A 16,626-nucleotide genomic window follows, 5' to 3' on the forward strand; every position below is an offset into this window, starting at 1 on the left:
GGGAGACGAGCAGCAGCTCAAGCAGCCATATAGTGTAGGACATTTCCAATCAGCTGGCTGGCTGCCTGCCTATACCCAGGAATCAAGATGTGTTCATTGGACTAGGATGTTTGCGTATCTGTGAATGGGTGTGTATGGAGATCAGTATAGCCCAGGTCAGTTCTGAAGCCGAGGCATATCTTTGGGTAGGTTTGTTGTTCCCTATTTCGTGTGAGGGAGGTTTCTGTGTGTGGGAATGAATGTGTGGATTTCCACACACCTCCTAGGAGGACATGTCCTGTCTCTCTCCGAGGCTGCATGGCCGGACTGGCTCATCTCCAGGGAGAGTCCATTAAAGCATCAGCTCTTTCCCTCCGGCATCTGTGGCATCCACAGCCTTTACTGCAGCTCCTAGCACTCCTTTAGACCAGGCTGTCGAGCTGTTAATGTTGAAAGACCCTGCCCGCCCAGATGGGCTAACGAGGCTTTGGCACTGGTTGTCTTTCTGTCTGTCAACTACACACTGCTGAACACCTGGAAGTGGGAGTTCACTCTATGGTCAAAGATACTTCACCTACCTTGTCAAGATGTTTTCAGACATCTGAAGTCATTTGTTGTGTAGATGCAGTTATACGCTATGCCTCAAACCCAAATGTTTTGGGAAAGAACTGAATGAGGTTTGTTTGAAGCAGTAATCAAAGGAATCCTGCAATACACAGTAGATGGATGTGACTCCTAATATTCTGTAGTGCTGCGACATGTACAGTATGTAGATGTGATGCCCTCAGGTAGAGGAGGAAAGGCTAGACAGTGTTGTAATGGGGGACAGTAGACTAATTAAAATCATTACTAGTAGTTGATGGGGACTGCTGCTCAGCCAATTTGACAGCTGACCACTTGGAATGTGTTGCACCATCGCAATGTGGCCCGGGTCTTTACTTTGGGACCACTAATCTCTGGTGTGTGTGTGTCCTACACTGGACTGCACATTCTCGCTCTCAAAGGTATTCTGGTTCTCATCTCCCGAGGTCTTTGTTTTGACGTCTTAATCCGCCCTGTGAATGTATTCTCTTTGTGACCCTGTTCCTGTCTGAATTAATGAAGCACTATTAGCAGAGCACTGAATAGAGCTGGTTAGCAGCAGAGTAGAGCACTGAATAGGGCTGGTTAGCAGCAGAGCAGAGCACTGAATAGGGCTGGTTAGCAGCAGAGCAGAGCACTGAATAGGGCTGGTTAGCAGCAGAGCAGAGCACTGAATAGGGCTGGTTAGCAGCAGAGTAGAGCACTGCATAGGGCTGGTTAGCAGCAGAGCAGAGCACTGAATAGGGCTGGTTAGCAGCAGAGCAGAGCACTGAATAGGGCTGGTTAGCAGCAGAGTAGAGCACTGAATAGGGCTGGTTAGCAGCAGAGTAGAGCACTGAATAGGGCTGGTTAGCAGCAGAGTAGAGCACTGAATAGGGCTGGTTAGCAGCAGAGCAGAGCACTGAATAGGGCTGGTTAGCAGCAGAGCAGAGCACTGAATAGGGCTGGTTAGCAGCAGGGCAGAGCACGGAATAGGGCTGGTTAGCACCAGAGCAGAGCACTGCTGAGAAAGTTGCTACTCTGCCATAACTGATTAGGACACGAGACGGAGTTTAATGTGCCTCGTCGAGGCCTGGTGGAAAATTGCGTTAATGAGGAAGTTATTGGGAACTGCAGGGCAAGCAGCCTTTCTCTGCATGGCCATGAGCTGATTCAAATGAGGGAAACACAGGGAATAGGGTTGTTGTATATTGTCAAATTCATCCACATCGGCAGGAAAGAGGAGACCTACTGTACTAACCAGTTCTTATTGCACACTCAGCTTGTCTGGAACCATAACCAATCAGGTAACTTCTTATGGCTTGGGGGCGGTATTGAGTAGCTTGGATGAATAAGGTGCCCAGAGTAAACTACCTGCTACTCAGGCCCAGAAGCTACGATATGCATATTATTGGTAGATTTGGATAGAAAACACTCTATAACTGTTTCTAAAACTGTTTGTTTGATGTTTGTGAGAACTCATATGGCAGGCAAAAACCTGAGAAAAAATTTGACCATGAAGTTGGATATCTGAGGTTTGTAGTTTTTCAACTCTTTGCCTATCCAAGATAGTGTAAATTTGGTCCGATTGCACTTCATAAGGCTTCCACTAGATGTCACGTCTTTAGAACCTTGTTTGATGCTTCTACTGTGAAGGAGGAGAGAATGAGAGCTGATTGAGTAAGTCTGCCAGAAGGCCATGAGCTCATTCAGGCACGCTCCTGTGAGAGGTAGCTGCGTTCCATTGCATTTCAATTCTCCGGTTGAAATATTATTTAAGATTTATGTTAGAAACATCCTAAAGATTGATTCTATGCATCGTTTGACATGTTTTACGAACTCTAATGGAATTTTTTAAACTTTTCGTCTGGCCTGCGCGTCGTGAATTTGGATTTGTGAACTCAAGGCGCGAACAAAAAGGAGGTATTTGGACATAAATTATGGACTTTATCGAACAAAACAAACATTTACTGTGGAACTGGGATTCCTGGGAGTGCATTCTGATGATCATCAAAGGTAAGTGAATATTTATAATGCTATTTCTGACTTCTGTTGACTCCAACATGGCGGATATCTGTGTGGCTTGTTTTGATCTCTGAGCGCTGTACTCAGATTATAGCATGGTGTTCTTTTTCGGTAAAGCTTTTTTGAAATCTGACAAAGCGGTTGCATTAAGGAGACGTTTATCTAAAGTTCCATGCATAACTCTTGTATCTTTTATCAATGTTTATTATGAGTATTTTTGTAAGTTGATGTGGCTCTGCAATATCACCGGATGTTTTGGAAGCAAAACATTACTGAAAGTAACGCGCCAATGTAAACTGAGATTTTTGGATATGAACTTTATCGAACAAAGCATACATGTATTGTGTAACATGAAGTCCTATGAGTGTCATCTGATGAAGATCATCAAAGGTTAGTGATTTAATTTGTTGTATATTTCTGCTTTTTTGTGACTCCTGTGTTTCTCTGTGACTAGGTACTGACCTAACATAATCAGATGGTGTGCTTTCGTCGTAAAGCCTTTTTGAAATCGGACACTGTGGTGGGATAAACAACAAGTGTATCTTTAAAATGGTGTAAAATACTTGTATGTTTGAGGAATTTGAAATTATGAGATTTCTGTTTGAATTTGGCGCCCTGCACTTTCACTGGCTGTTGTCATATCGATCTCGTTAACAGTATTTCAGCCATAAGAACTTAACATGTCTACAACCAGGCTCATTTTTCCCGTCCACCATATGCTGTTTTGGGGCTCTGTTTTTTCTTCAGGAATAAACGTTAGGCCCTAGTTATAACATGTGTTTCCTACCAGTGCTTCATGTCAGTGTGTTTCCTCTGTTTCCTGTTGCTGTGACACAGTAGAGTTTTGCTAATGCTATGTTCCTGTCTGTCTCCGTCTCAGGGTAAAGAGCAGGAGCACACGTTTGTGTTCCGTATGGACCACCCCAAGGCCTGTAAGCACCTGTGGAAGTGTGCTGTGGAACACCATGCTTTCTTCCGGCTTCGCGGCCCGGTCCAGAAGGGATCAGCACGCTCTGGGTTCATACGCATGGGATCACGCTTCCGCTACAGGTAGCTACTGAACAGCGTGTGTGCGCTCTGCTTAGCGTTTGCTCTTAACGCGTGCTCTGCTTAGCGCGTGCTCTGCTTAGCGCGTGCTCTGCTTAGCGCGTGCTCTGCTTAGCGCGTGCTCTGCTTAGCGCGTGCTTTGCTTAGTGCGTGCTCTGCTTAGCGCGTGCTTTGCTTAGCGCGTGCTCTGCTTAGCGCGTGCTCTGCTTAGCGCGTGCTCTGCTTAGCGTTTGCTCTGCTTAGCGTTTGCTCTGCTTAGCGTTTGCTCTGCTTAGCGTTTGCTCTGCTTAGCGTTTGCTCTGCTTAGTGTTTGCTCTGCTTAGTGTACATCTAACTGGATTCAGTCCACACTGCACAAGTCTCAACACAATTTTTATAATGCATGTTTCATCAGCTTATTAAAATTCCAACAATTTGCACACATGACAAATCCTCAGATTATAATTTTAATAGGACTCAACCCACCATATGTTCTCATTAAGCTGACTGTGCCTAATGAAACTCGCTAAACGTCCAACATTCACCTTGGTCCGTTGTGTAATAATAGCTTGTCTTGCTGCAGTGTAAACTATGCACTGCTAAAGCAGCAACTGCAGGCTCTCTCTGGGGCCTTGTTATTTCAAGGTGGGGTGTTTCTAGTTGGATGGTTACAGAGTTCAGCAGGGGTCAGTCCCGTGTCACGGAGTTGAGATCTGAATGCCACCCTGGGGGTATGCGGGAGGGGACTGGTGCACCCTTTGTGTTTATTTTTCTTCTGGAGTACCCCAGCAGTGGTTACAACAACACTGATTCTCTGTCTACTCAACTCTAGTACTTGGCTATATTCCATATGGCCTGGTGTGGTTCCATCCTGACCATGTGGCCTGACCAGTCAAAACTCTGGACTCAACGTAAACCATTCTCATCGATTTAAGGAATCTTATAGCTTGCTGTTTTCATGTAGTCTTTATCTGAAGTTTCTTCCACTACTGAACTTGACTCCAATAACCCTCTTTTTCCTCATTACAACCATTACAATTACATGTGTTTGAATTCATGCTTTCTCTTCAGCTGGATCTAGTTTAGGATTTTCATTATGTTATTCCCTTTGTGGATCCTGAGCCCCAACAGAAGTTCCAGTCGTTATCTGAATCAGTCCTGGTGGTCTGATTGCAAGGGAGGTCTAACCTCCCTATCTCTGCCTGTTTTCAGTTTACGCTTGGCACTCACTACCTGACTGTCCCCTGCCTGCTGGTGGGTTGGTTGGGTTCGCTCTCATTCCCCCTCCATGTGAATTGTTCTGGGTTGTATTCACTAGGAAAGAAACCAAATGAAATGGGGAGGGGACTACCTGAACTTGTCCAAAATTAAAGGCTTGTTTACCTCTTCCCTTTTCAAACCATCTTGCTATGGTGTGCACTAATGAATATGACCCTGTTGTCCCCAGTGGGAAGACTGAGTACCAGACCACCAAAGGCAACAAAGCCAGAAGGTCTGCATCGTTTGAGAGGAGGCCCAGCCGACGCTACTCCAGGAGGACTATGATGAACCGGGGTGGGTGGATACATGTTTTATACAGTACACAGTATAATATACTGTTTATGGGTCTTTCTATAAGCTAGTGAGGATTTCCTACACCGGACAACTTGTTACAACTGTTAAGTCATTTATAATAATTAGCCAATACTTATTAAGGTCATTCCATGAAATATAAGAGGGGCTCATAACTATATTCTATACAATTCAAGACTGGATTTAAAGCCTGTTTAACCCTTTTGTCATGGTTGGTGTCTTGATGGATTTGTATGACATAAAACATTACTTTTCTGTCCTTACATTTATGGCAGTGTAAGTTAAATCATATATTAAGCATTACTCAGCTAAATTAGACATTGACCCAGTAAGAATCCTGAATCTAACTGTCGGACAGTTTTTTTTGGGGGGGGGGGGGGGGGGGGGGGGGGGTTGTGGAGATCTTAGAAATGCAGTGTAACTACATTTTGTGTCTCCTTATGTTTTGTGGTGGAAACTGTTTTCATTGGCTCACAAATCCAAAATGATGTTTGCGATTTGTAAAATCGAATGCTTCTAACTGAAAGTCGCCTTACCTTGATACTTAACCTAGATACTGGTATTAACTTGGTTCTTCAATAATGATACATAATACTTATTGGACACGCATTTGGTGTCCAGCAATTTTTTTGAATGACAGTCAAATGATGAACTGATTTTGTGATAGCACTAATTTTAGTGAGGAATGTTCAAAATATTTTGGAATCATTCGTTATGCAGGTGAAGACAGTTGTGCCTGGATCCCTAGAGAATTGATGTTGATCATCTGTTGCCTGCTTGATTTACAGCAGGGTCTCGTTAGATTTGACAGAGAAAACAGCAAGTTAATTACTTAATATTTTCATATGTTTATGTGCCTCTGATTGGACACCGAGGCTACTGTGCTACTGTTTTTGTGCCTCGGATTGGACACCGACTGCTTTTCCTATTAATTATTGTGGATATAATGACGACCAATTACATTGTCTAGTGGGCTTATTCACATGACCTGGTAATAAATAACAAATACATGTTTTCCATGTTACACCTGCAATTTTAAACAAGGGGCTTGAAGTAGCCTACTTGAATTTGGATTTCAGAAATTCAATTTTTGGAAAAAGCCTACCTTGATTTCCTCAATTTTAGTGCTTGAAAAGTAATTTTTGAAGCCAATTTATAAGTTCTCCTGCTCTCTCATAATTATCTGTGGTTTCATTGCTGATCGTATTTTGTGAGAGATGTGGCCACTTGTTTGTTTCCTGCTGCTTCAATTGAATGGTTTTGCTCTACTCTGTTGCGGTTAAACCGCTAAGTACACGTGGAACTGCATGAAAATCCATGAAAAACAAACTTTTTTGAAGCGTTTATCCCAGTGTTACACATCGGCTACATTATTTATAGAAAGACCCTTATACATCATACCTGACTAATTTTGATGTTCTTTCTCATATTATTTCCCAGGAGCCAACAAGCCCCAAGAGTAAGTACTTTTATTTTTTCAAGAACTGGATATTTGGAATGGGCACTGATCAGTGAGTAATCTCTTCCTCTAGCTGTTTGTTATGAATATCTCTCCTCTGTCGTTGTAAGACTTGACTCATCTCACTGTGATTAACATGACACACACACACAGAGTGAGAGACGCGCGCACACACAAACTATATCAGAGTTCTTCACACACAGTCTGTACCCCTCTTGCCTTGCGTTGGGAGTCTTTATCTCTCCTGTGTGCTGGGGGAGGCGAGCACTGGTTATCATCACAACCACACATAGTATAGAGTGAGGACTGCGAGAGCTGTCTGCCACAAGAAGTTCTTGCTCTCTGTACAGTGTGTGATCAGTGTGCATTGTTTTATTCCTAAGATTTCTTTGTGTGTGTGCTGCTGTGCTCTTTCAGGAAGTTACCTTTTTTACATAGCAACAGCAATAAAGCATTGTGAGTGAAATGTGTACATGTAGAAGCCTAAGTGTTTTTGTCTGTTAGTTTTACTCCAATTTAGTTAATTTATTTAACTCGTATTTAACTAGGCAAGTCAGTTAAGAACAAATTCTTATTTACAAAGATGGCCAAACCCGGACAACGCTGGGTCAATTGTGCTCCGCCCTATGGGACTCCCAATCACGGCCAGTTGTGATACAGCCTGGAATCGAACCAGGGTCTGTAATGAGATGCACTGCCTTAGACCGCTGTGCTACTACGGAACACCCAAATTATTACTATTAGGGAAGGGTGGTAGGGTTAGGGGGAAATAATAAAGGAAAATATATATATATAATATAGTTATATAGTTGAAGTTTACATATACTTAGGTTGGAGTCATTAACTTGTTTTTCAACCACTCCATAAGTTTCTTGTTAACAAACTATAGTTTTGGCAATTCGGTTAGGACATCTACTTTGTGCATGATTATTCCAACAATTGTTTACAGACAGATTATTTTACTTATATTTCACTATCACAATTCCAGTGGGTCGGAAGTTTACATAGACTAAGTTGACTGTGCCTTTAAACAGCTTGGAAGATTCCAGAAAATGTCATGGCTTTAGAAGCTTCTGATAGGCTAATTGACATAATTTGAGTCATTGGAGGTGTACCTGTGGATGTATTTCAAATCCTACCTTCAAACACAGTGCCTCTTTGCTTGACATCATGGGAAAATCAAAAGAAATCAGCCAAGACCTCAGAAAAAAAATTGTAGACCTCCACCAGTCTGGTTCATCCTTGGGAGCAATATCCAAACGCCTGAAGGTACCATGTTCATCTGTACAAACAATAGTGCGCAAGTATAAACACGATGGGAACACGCAGCCGTCATACCGCTCAGGAAGGAGAAGCGTTCCGTCTCCTAGAGATTAACGTACTTTGGTGCGAAAAAGTGCAAATCAATCTCAGAACAGCAGCAAAGGACCTTGTGAAGATGCTGAAGGAAACCGGTACAAAAGTATATTTATCCACAGTAAAAAGAGTCCTTTATTAACAACCTGAAAGGCTGCTCAGCAAGGAAGAAGCCACTGCTCCAAAACAATTTGCAATTGCTCATGGGGACAAAGATCATACTTTTTGGAGAAATGTCCGAAGAAGACCATCCCAACTGTGAAGCACAGGGGTGGCAGCAACAGGTTGTGGGGGTGCAGGAGGGACTGGTGCACTTCACAAAATAGATGGCATCATGAGGAATGAAAATTATGTGAATATATTGAAGCAACATCTCAAGACATCAGTCAGGAAGTTCAAGCTTGGTTGCAAATGGGTCTTCAAAATGGACAATGACCCCTCAAAATGGACAATGACCCCAAGTATGACCCCAAATTTGTGGCAAAATGGCTTAAGGACAACAAAGTCAAGGTATTGGAGTGGCCATCACAAAGCCCTGACCATCACAAAGCCATGACCTCAATCCTTCTGACCCACTGGGAATGTGATGAAAATAAATAATTATCTCTACTATTATTTATATATATATGGGGGATTGGAAATGATGCAGACAATTACATTCATAGAAGCCACCATCTGCAGTGTTGAAAGTCCCACCCCACCAAAGAAAAGCATTGGGAATATGTCATGGAAGGAAGTGGTAGGCCTAATTTATAGAACACAATCAGCCTGACATCCTCTTCTCACCAATCGCCATGTTATCATACATCAGGGTTATACAGTGCCTTCGGAAAGTATTCAGACCCCTTGACTTTTTCCACATTTTGTTAAGTTACAGCCTTATTCTGAGATGGATGAAATAAAAACAATTCCTCAGCAATCTACACACAATTCCCCATAATGACTAATTAAAAAAAGTTTTTTAGAAATGTTGCACATTAAAAAATATATAAGTATTCTGACCCTTTGATATGAGACTTGAAATTGAGCTCAGGTGCATCCTGTTTTCATTGTTCAAACTTGAAATGTTTCTACAACTTGATTGGGGTCCACCTGTGGTAAATTAAATTGATTGAACATGATTTGGAAAGGCACACACCTGTCTATGTAAGGTCCAATAGTTGACAGTGCATGTCAGGGCAAGTTGTCCGTAGAGCTCTGAGACAGGATTGTGTCAAGGCACAAATCTGGGCAAGTGTACCAGCAAGGAAGGTCCCCAAGAAAAGTGACCTCCATCATTCTTAAATGGAAGAAGTTTGGATCCACCAAGACTCTTCCTTGAGCTGGCCGCCAGGCCAAACTGAGCAATCGGGGGAGAAGGGCCTTGGTCAGGGAACCCGATGGTCACTCTGACAGAGCTCCAGAGTTCCTATGTGGAGACGGGAGAACCTTCCAGAAGGACAATCAATCAGGCCTTTATGGTAGAGTGGCCAGACGGATGCCACTCAGTAAAAGGCACATGATAGCCCACTTGGAGTATGCCAAAAGGCACCTAAAGGACTCTGACCATAAGAAACAAGATTGTCTGGTCTGATGACACCAAGATTGAACTCTTTGGCCTGAATTCCAAGTGTCACGTCTGGAGGAAACTATCTTACATTACTCATCTCGTATGCGTATACTGTATCTTATACCATCTATTGTGTCTTGCCTTTGCCGCTCGGTCATCGCTCATCTTTATATGTACATATTCTTATTCCATCCCTTTGGATTTGTGTGTAGTTGTTGTGGAATTGTTAGATATTACTACACTGTCAGAATTAGAAGCACAAGAATTTTGCTACATTCGCACTAATATCTGCTAACCAAATTTGTGACCTATAAATTAGATTTTTTTTATTTTTTACCTGGCACCATCCCTACGGTGACGCATGGTGGTGGCAGCATCATGCTGTGGGGATGTTTTTCAGCGGCAGGGACTGGGAGACCAGTCAAGATTGAGTCAAAGATGAATGGAGCAATGTACAGAGTGATCCTTGATGAAAACCAGCTCCAGAGTGCTCGGGAACTCAGACTGGGGCGAAGGTTCACCTTCCAGCAGGACAACGACCCTAAGCACACAGCCAGGACAACGCTAGAGTAGCTTCGGGACAAGTCTCAATGACCTTGAGTGTCCCAGCCAGAGCGCCGACTTGACCTGATCGAACATCTCTGGAGAGACCTGAAAATAGCTGTGCAGAGGCCCTCCCCATCCAACCTGACAGAGTTTAAGAAGGTCTGCAGAGAAGAATGGGAGAAAATCCCCAAATACAGGTGTGCTAAGCTTGTAGCGTCATACCCAAGAAGACTCGAGGCTTTAATCACTGCCAAAGGTACATAAACAAAGTACTGAGTAAAGGGTCTGAATACTTATGTAAATGTGATTTATTTTTTATAAATTAGCAAACATTCTAGCAACCTGTTTTTGCTTTGTCATTATGGGGTATTGGGGGGGCAATTTAATACATTTTAGAATGCTGTAACCTAATTGTGGAAAAAGTAATGGGGTCAATACTTTCCGAAGGCATTGTGATGTGACAATTACATAGTCATGACATCATTGCTAACTAAATACTGTGATTGATAATGCTCACTTCACGTTGATTGTCATGGCGACGAGTGATTAATCAAAGGCATAGCGCTCTGCGACATTGCATGCCAAAAACATGGGTCCTCTATAGCAGCCTTGACATGGCAGCCATGTCTTATAGTGAAAGAAAAGTGTGATGTGATATGCTTCAAGGTTATCAACGTAAGCTCTTAAGGCTGAAAGGTTAAAGGGTTACGCTGTTAAAACAATATGACCATTTACTGTTTTAGTGAATGCGCTCTCTCGTCTCCCACCTCTCTCCTCTCTTTACCAGTCACAACAATGGAGTGAACCCCAACAAAGACACTAAGGTATGTTGCGTTTCTTGAACCCGACTGAGACTAGTTTCCCAAACACATTAAGCCTGGTCTTGGACTGGGAATAACTTTCTATGGAGAACTTTACATTGAAAATGCTTTTTATTCTAGAACGAGGCATAATCTGCATTTGGTAAATTGTACTTTGGACTCCCACCCATGATCCAATGTCCTAACCTCTGTCCCTCTGTTTCTCCCCCAGCCACTCCACATCAGAAGCCCCTGGTCTCTTCCTGTGGTCAGCCCTGCTCCCTCAGTCTCCACCAGCAGCCCCATGGAAATCGAAACCCTCCCCAGGAGTCCTGGCGGTGGCCAATCAGAGAAGAGGTGAGCAACTCGCTGTTCTAATGCCATAAGAGCGTTACGCTGCCTAATCTGTCCATCCTGCTGTCACTTGGTAGTGCGTGGTTGACAATGAAATTGCATCCCAAATCACACCCTGTTCCTATAAAGTGCACTACTTTTCATCTGGGTCCTTTTTCTTCTTTTTTTTGTCACATACACTGGAAAGGTGCAATGAAATGTTGTTTTACTGGGTCAGCCATAGTAGTATGGTGCCCCTGGAAAGAATTAGGGTTAAGTGCCTTGCTCAAAGGCACATCAATAGGTTTTTCACCTTATCGGCTCATTTATTCGAACCAGCGACCTTTCGGTTACTGTCCCAACGCTCTGACCTCTAGGCTATCTGCATGCCCAAAAGTAGAGGGAATAGGGTGCCATTTGGGATGCACATAAAGGCTATGCCTAGTGCCTGTTCTGCTCTGGGACAGCTAGTGACCAGACAGATACCTGGGCCGTGTTCATTAGGCAACAATTGGAGGAAATTGGACTGCAACAGGAGTGGGACTACCTGGACTTGTTCAATAAGAATCACACATTTTTGTTTTCACTTGAAAAATGTTTTGAAACATTTTCCATTGCATGCCCTAATGAACATGACCATGGCTGCATTATGCACATCCTGGAGCTCTCAGGAAGTAGGGTGGTGGTGGTTTTGTGTGAGTGTATGTGTATATATGGGGTACAGTAAGTGACTAGAATGTGAATGGTGTGCATGTTTGGCAGTTTTCTCTGACACTGAGCAGATGGCTAGTGGTGGTAGTCCTGCTACTGCTGCATTGCTGGTGGCCGTGGCCCCCGCTGGCTTGGCAACAACAAACTCTCTCTTCTAAGAAATACCTCATCCCTTTCTCTTCTAAACGTTATCCCCAGAGGATTACTGTGCAATGAAAGGGGGTCTGCTTTAACTTCCTGAAATGTCTGCATTTCCTGTATTTGGTTGACTTTGAAGCTGTTCTCTTTTACGTAAAATCCACATTTTAAAGCTCTACTTTTTGTTCTAGTATGATGATGTACTGAAACCAAACAGGCCTTTTCTTAAGGCAAGGTATGTACCCTCCAAGTTATCTGTAGATTTGCTTCATCCAATCAATTTCTCTGGGCATTCTGGGTCCTATGATTCAGGACTGGTGACTGTCTCTCCTGCGGTAAACAAATAATCTTCCATCCATGGTAATGGTTGCTCTCTCTGCATTGATCCTCTCTTCAATACCAACCCAATCAGTGTGGACATCAGCTATGCCAGTACTCTGGTGGGCTTTTTCCATGACCACCACTTGTTGTGGTCTACTAATGCTACTTCTACTCCCTTTTTGTAAGTGAAATTACATTTTGCTCCCTGTTATTGTCTCAGTACCTGGCTGGGATGCACTACATGACCAGAAATTTGTGGATACCTGCTCAAACATGTAATTCCAAAATCATAGGCATTAGTGGAGTTGTGTTTAGTGAGTCCGCCAGATCAGAGGCAGTAGGGAGGAACAGGGAGGTTCGGTTGATACGTGTTTGAATTTGACTATTTTCCTGTCCTGCTAAGCATTCAAAATGTTACGAGTACTTTTGGATGTCAAGGAAATTGTATGGAGTAAAAATACAATATTTTCTTAAGGAATATAGTCAAAATATAAAAAGTACAGATACCAAAAAAATACTTTAAAATAATAACTTAAGGACTTTGCACCACTGCTCTTCTGGGAAGGCTTTCCACTAGATGTTGGAAGAGTGTTGCGGGGAGTTGCATCCATTCAGCCACGAGCATTAGTGAGGTCCGGCACTGATGTTGTGGGAGATTAGGCCTGGCTCACTGTCGGCGTTCCAGATTCATCCGTCGGACTGCCAGATGGTGAAGCGTGATTCATCACTACAGAGAACGCGTTTCCACTGCTCCAGAGTCCAATGGCGGCGAGCTTTACACCATTCCAGACGACACTTGGCAGTGTGCATGGTGATCTTAGGCTTGTGTACGACTGCTCTAAGATTGTAATATAGCAACGACTGAGGAAAGATAAATGTCAGCCCCGGCCTATAATAGCTTAATTCAATCTTTGCATATTTCATGACTCCGACCAAACAAGCGTGAATCGCTCGATGTCAACATGCGATTAGAATTTAAAGTTTACTGAAGGCCTGGAGATCTCTTCAGAATCACTTCCAAGGCACTGAGGCGATCAGGTCAGGTGGTGGAAACTGAAATCCTCCTGTGATCTAGGCTAATTCACAATCAGTGGTAACTAGCAGGCCTAACGTCAGTTCTGTGTACATGCATGTAGCCTAAAGTGCCTTAGGAAAGTATTCAGACCCCTTGAATTCTTAAAAAAAAAATATATTTCCCCCTCATCAATCTACACACAATACCCCATAATGTTTTTATTTTATTTTACCTCTATTTAACTAGGCAAGTCAGTTAAGAACTATTTTCAATGACGGCCTAGGAACAGTGGGTTAACTGCCTGTTCAGGGGCAGAACGACAGATTTGTACCTTGTCAGCTCGGGGGGTTGAACTTGCAACCTTCCGGTTACTAGTCCAACGCTCTAACCACTATGCTACCCTGGCGCACCTTTACTGAGTACTTTGTTGAAGCACCTTTGGCAGCAATTACAGCATTGAGTCTTCTTGAATATGGCACTACAAGCTTGTCACCTGTATTTGAGGAGTTTCTCCCATTCCTCTCTGCAGATCCTCTCAAGCTCTGTCAGGTTGGCGTGAGAGTGTTGCTGCACAGCTATTTTCAGGTCTCTCCACAGATGTTCGATCAGGTTCAAGTTTGGGCTCTGGCAGTGCTGCTCAAGGACATGCAGAGACTTGTCCCGAAAGCCACTACAATCGTTGTCTTGGCTGTGTGCTTAAGGTCATTATCCTGTTGGAATGTGAACCTTCACCCTAGTCTGAGGTCCTGAGCACTCTGGAGCAGGTTTTCATCAAGGATCTCTCTCTACTTTGCTCCTTTCATCTTTGCCTCGATCCTGACTAGTCTCCCAGTCTATGCCGCTGAAAAAAATACCCACAGCATTATGCTGACACTTGGCATTCAGGCCAAAGATTTCAATCTTGGTGTCATCAGACCAGAGAATCTTATTTCTCATGGTCAGTCTTTAGGTGCCTTTTGGCAAACTCCAAGCGGGCTGTTATGTGCCTTTTTACTGAGGAGTGGCTGTCTGGCAACTCTACCATAAATGCCTGATTGATTGTCCTTTTGGAAGGTTCTCCCATCTCCACGTAGGCATTCTGGAGCTCTGTCAGAGTGACGATCGGGGTTCACCTCCCTGACCATGTCCCTTCTCTCCCGATTGCTCAGTTTGGCCAGACAGCCAGCTCTAGGAAGAGTCTAGGTGGTTCCAAACTTCTTCCATTTAAGAATGATGAGGCCACTGTGTTCTTGGGGACCTTCAATGCTGCATAAATGTTTTGGTACCCTTCCCCAGATCTGTGCCTCGACACAATCCTGTCTCGTAGCTCTACGGACAATTCCTTCTACCTCATGGCTTGGTTTTTGCATTGTCAACTGTGGGACTTAATATAGACATGCCTTTCCAAATCATGTCCAGTTAATTGAATTTACCACAGGTGGACTCCAATATGAAGGATGATCAATAGAAACAGGATGCACAGGATGTAATTTTGAAAACATTTAATTTGTTTTCACTTTGTCATTTGAAATTGATAGGAAATTATCATTTCATCCATTTTAGAATAAGGCTGTAAAATGAAGGGGAGGAGATAGCTTAAAGAATGTTTTTTTTTTTAAAGCATTGAGATATGAATGGTGTGTGTGCCTTTCAGAGGGTGACCTGGGCAAGACAAACTATTTAAATGTATTTGAACAAGTTATGGTCGTAAGTGCCAGGCACACCGGTTGTCAAGAACTGCTGCTGCGGCTTTCAGGCTCAACATATTCCCAGGTTCCCGTGCAAGTCAGTTTTGCTCTTTTCAGGTCTCTCCACAGATGTTGTGCCTAGTTAAATAAATAAAACGTGACACAACTGTGGGAGTCAGCATGGACCAGTGTCCTGTGGAACGCTTTCAACACCTTGTGGAATTCCATGCCCTGACGAATTGAGGCTGTTCTGAGGACAAAATGGGGGTGCAACTCAATATTAGGAAGGGGTTCTTAATGTTTTATACAGTCAGTGTATCTATATGTCGCCTATTATACCTCTGACTGAAGCAAGGTTTTCAAGGGATTGTACAGTAAGGAGATTCAGAAATGCTTTTTAATGGCGACTAAGTAGTAGAATTTAAGTATTTTAGATCAGTCAGTGAAATGATTTACTGGTAATGCTATACCTTCAAATTAATAAATGAGGCAGTGATTTGGCTGGAGCTCTGATGTAACACTGCATCTGATCATGTGAATCGACCAGGACCGGAGCACAGCCTTTTAAGGACTAGTATCATGACTAATGTTTAACGATAAGGGTTTCAGAGGTTCAAATTTGTTTCAGGGGGTTTTGTTCCTTCCTGTAATTTCGATAATCTCTTGAATTGATTCATATTGAGAATTTGTTTGTTCACTTACTGGCAATTAAGTCGACCTGCTAGACACATTCCTTAAGTTCTTTGCTGACTGCTTGGTGCTCCTGGCTTTACTTTGGAAGATATTCAAGATAATGTTGTTGAGGATTCACAAGTAAGTAATTAGATGTAGGAAAGGGCCTGTGTTAAGTTTTCAAGCCCTAAGAAATGGAGTCTTACAGAAGCATAGGAGTTGCAATGAATTTGGTCATTAGGTTAAATCCCCCTCACCCTAACCGGTGGTTGATTCTGCATACTACCCTCAATTGACCCTCTTCTCTCACCCTCAATTCACCTGCACCGCCCACTCACTCATCTGCCTGCTTTTCCACTAACCTAACCAATGCATGACAACGCTTCTGCATGCCAACGCTTCTGCATGCCAACACAGCAAGCACATTTGTAGCTCGCTAGCTACAGTAGCTCCATGTTTCCTTCAGCCTGGTTTTAGTTTGACATTAAATAAACTGTCCAACATGTCTCTGTTTGACGTGTTATGTCATCTGACTCCCCATCTGTTTTCCTGTTACCTCTTTGACCTCAGTTTCACACTCAATTATACACGTCATCCACCTCCTATAGTACTGGAAACATGTTATGAATTCAAACCCCTAACATAAGCCGTGTTAATATAGCACCACCGGCATGCAATTATTTAGCTTCTCTAGAGGTTAGCCTAATGTCTGGGTATTAAGAATGTAGTATTTCCCCATTTTTGAGTTGACTGAAGTGCTTGTTATGCGGCATGAGAAACGCTGTTCACTGACATTAAGTTTGTAAAACTGTCCACATTGGTAGATGTATTCTGTCATTTGCTATGCAGTGCTTCCATTCCACTGACCTAGTTATGAAGGTAACACACTCTAAAGA

At 43.1% G+C, this 16,626-nt stretch overlaps 1 protein-coding gene across 5 annotated transcripts in view; it reads left to right on the forward strand.

Annotated features, from left to right (window-relative positions):
- LOC139399977 (band 4.1-like protein 5) overlaps nt 1–16,626 on the forward strand; it is a 46,646-nt gene that overhangs the window by 16,325 nt on the left and 13,695 nt on the right. For all 5 annotated transcript variants that reach the window (XM_071145118.1, XM_071145117.1, XM_071145121.1 and 2 more), the window contains exons 12-16: nt 3,446–3,615; nt 5,039–5,145; nt 6,604–6,622; nt 10,861–10,897; nt 11,106–11,230. In XM_071145118.1, the coding sequence (XP_071001219.1) occupies nt 3,446–3,615; nt 5,039–5,145; nt 6,604–6,622; nt 10,861–10,897; nt 11,106–11,230 (458 nt within the window). The remainder of the gene's footprint in view (nt 1–3,445; nt 3,616–5,038; nt 5,146–6,603; nt 6,623–10,860; nt 10,898–11,105; nt 11,231–16,626) is intronic.

The sequence above is a fragment of the Oncorhynchus clarkii genome, chromosome 3 (assembly GCF_045791955.1).
Source record: "Oncorhynchus clarkii lewisi isolate Uvic-CL-2024 chromosome 3, UVic_Ocla_1.0, whole genome shotgun sequence".
In the NCBI taxonomy this organism is placed as follows: domain Eukaryota; kingdom Metazoa; phylum Chordata; class Actinopteri; order Salmoniformes; family Salmonidae; genus Oncorhynchus; species Oncorhynchus clarkii.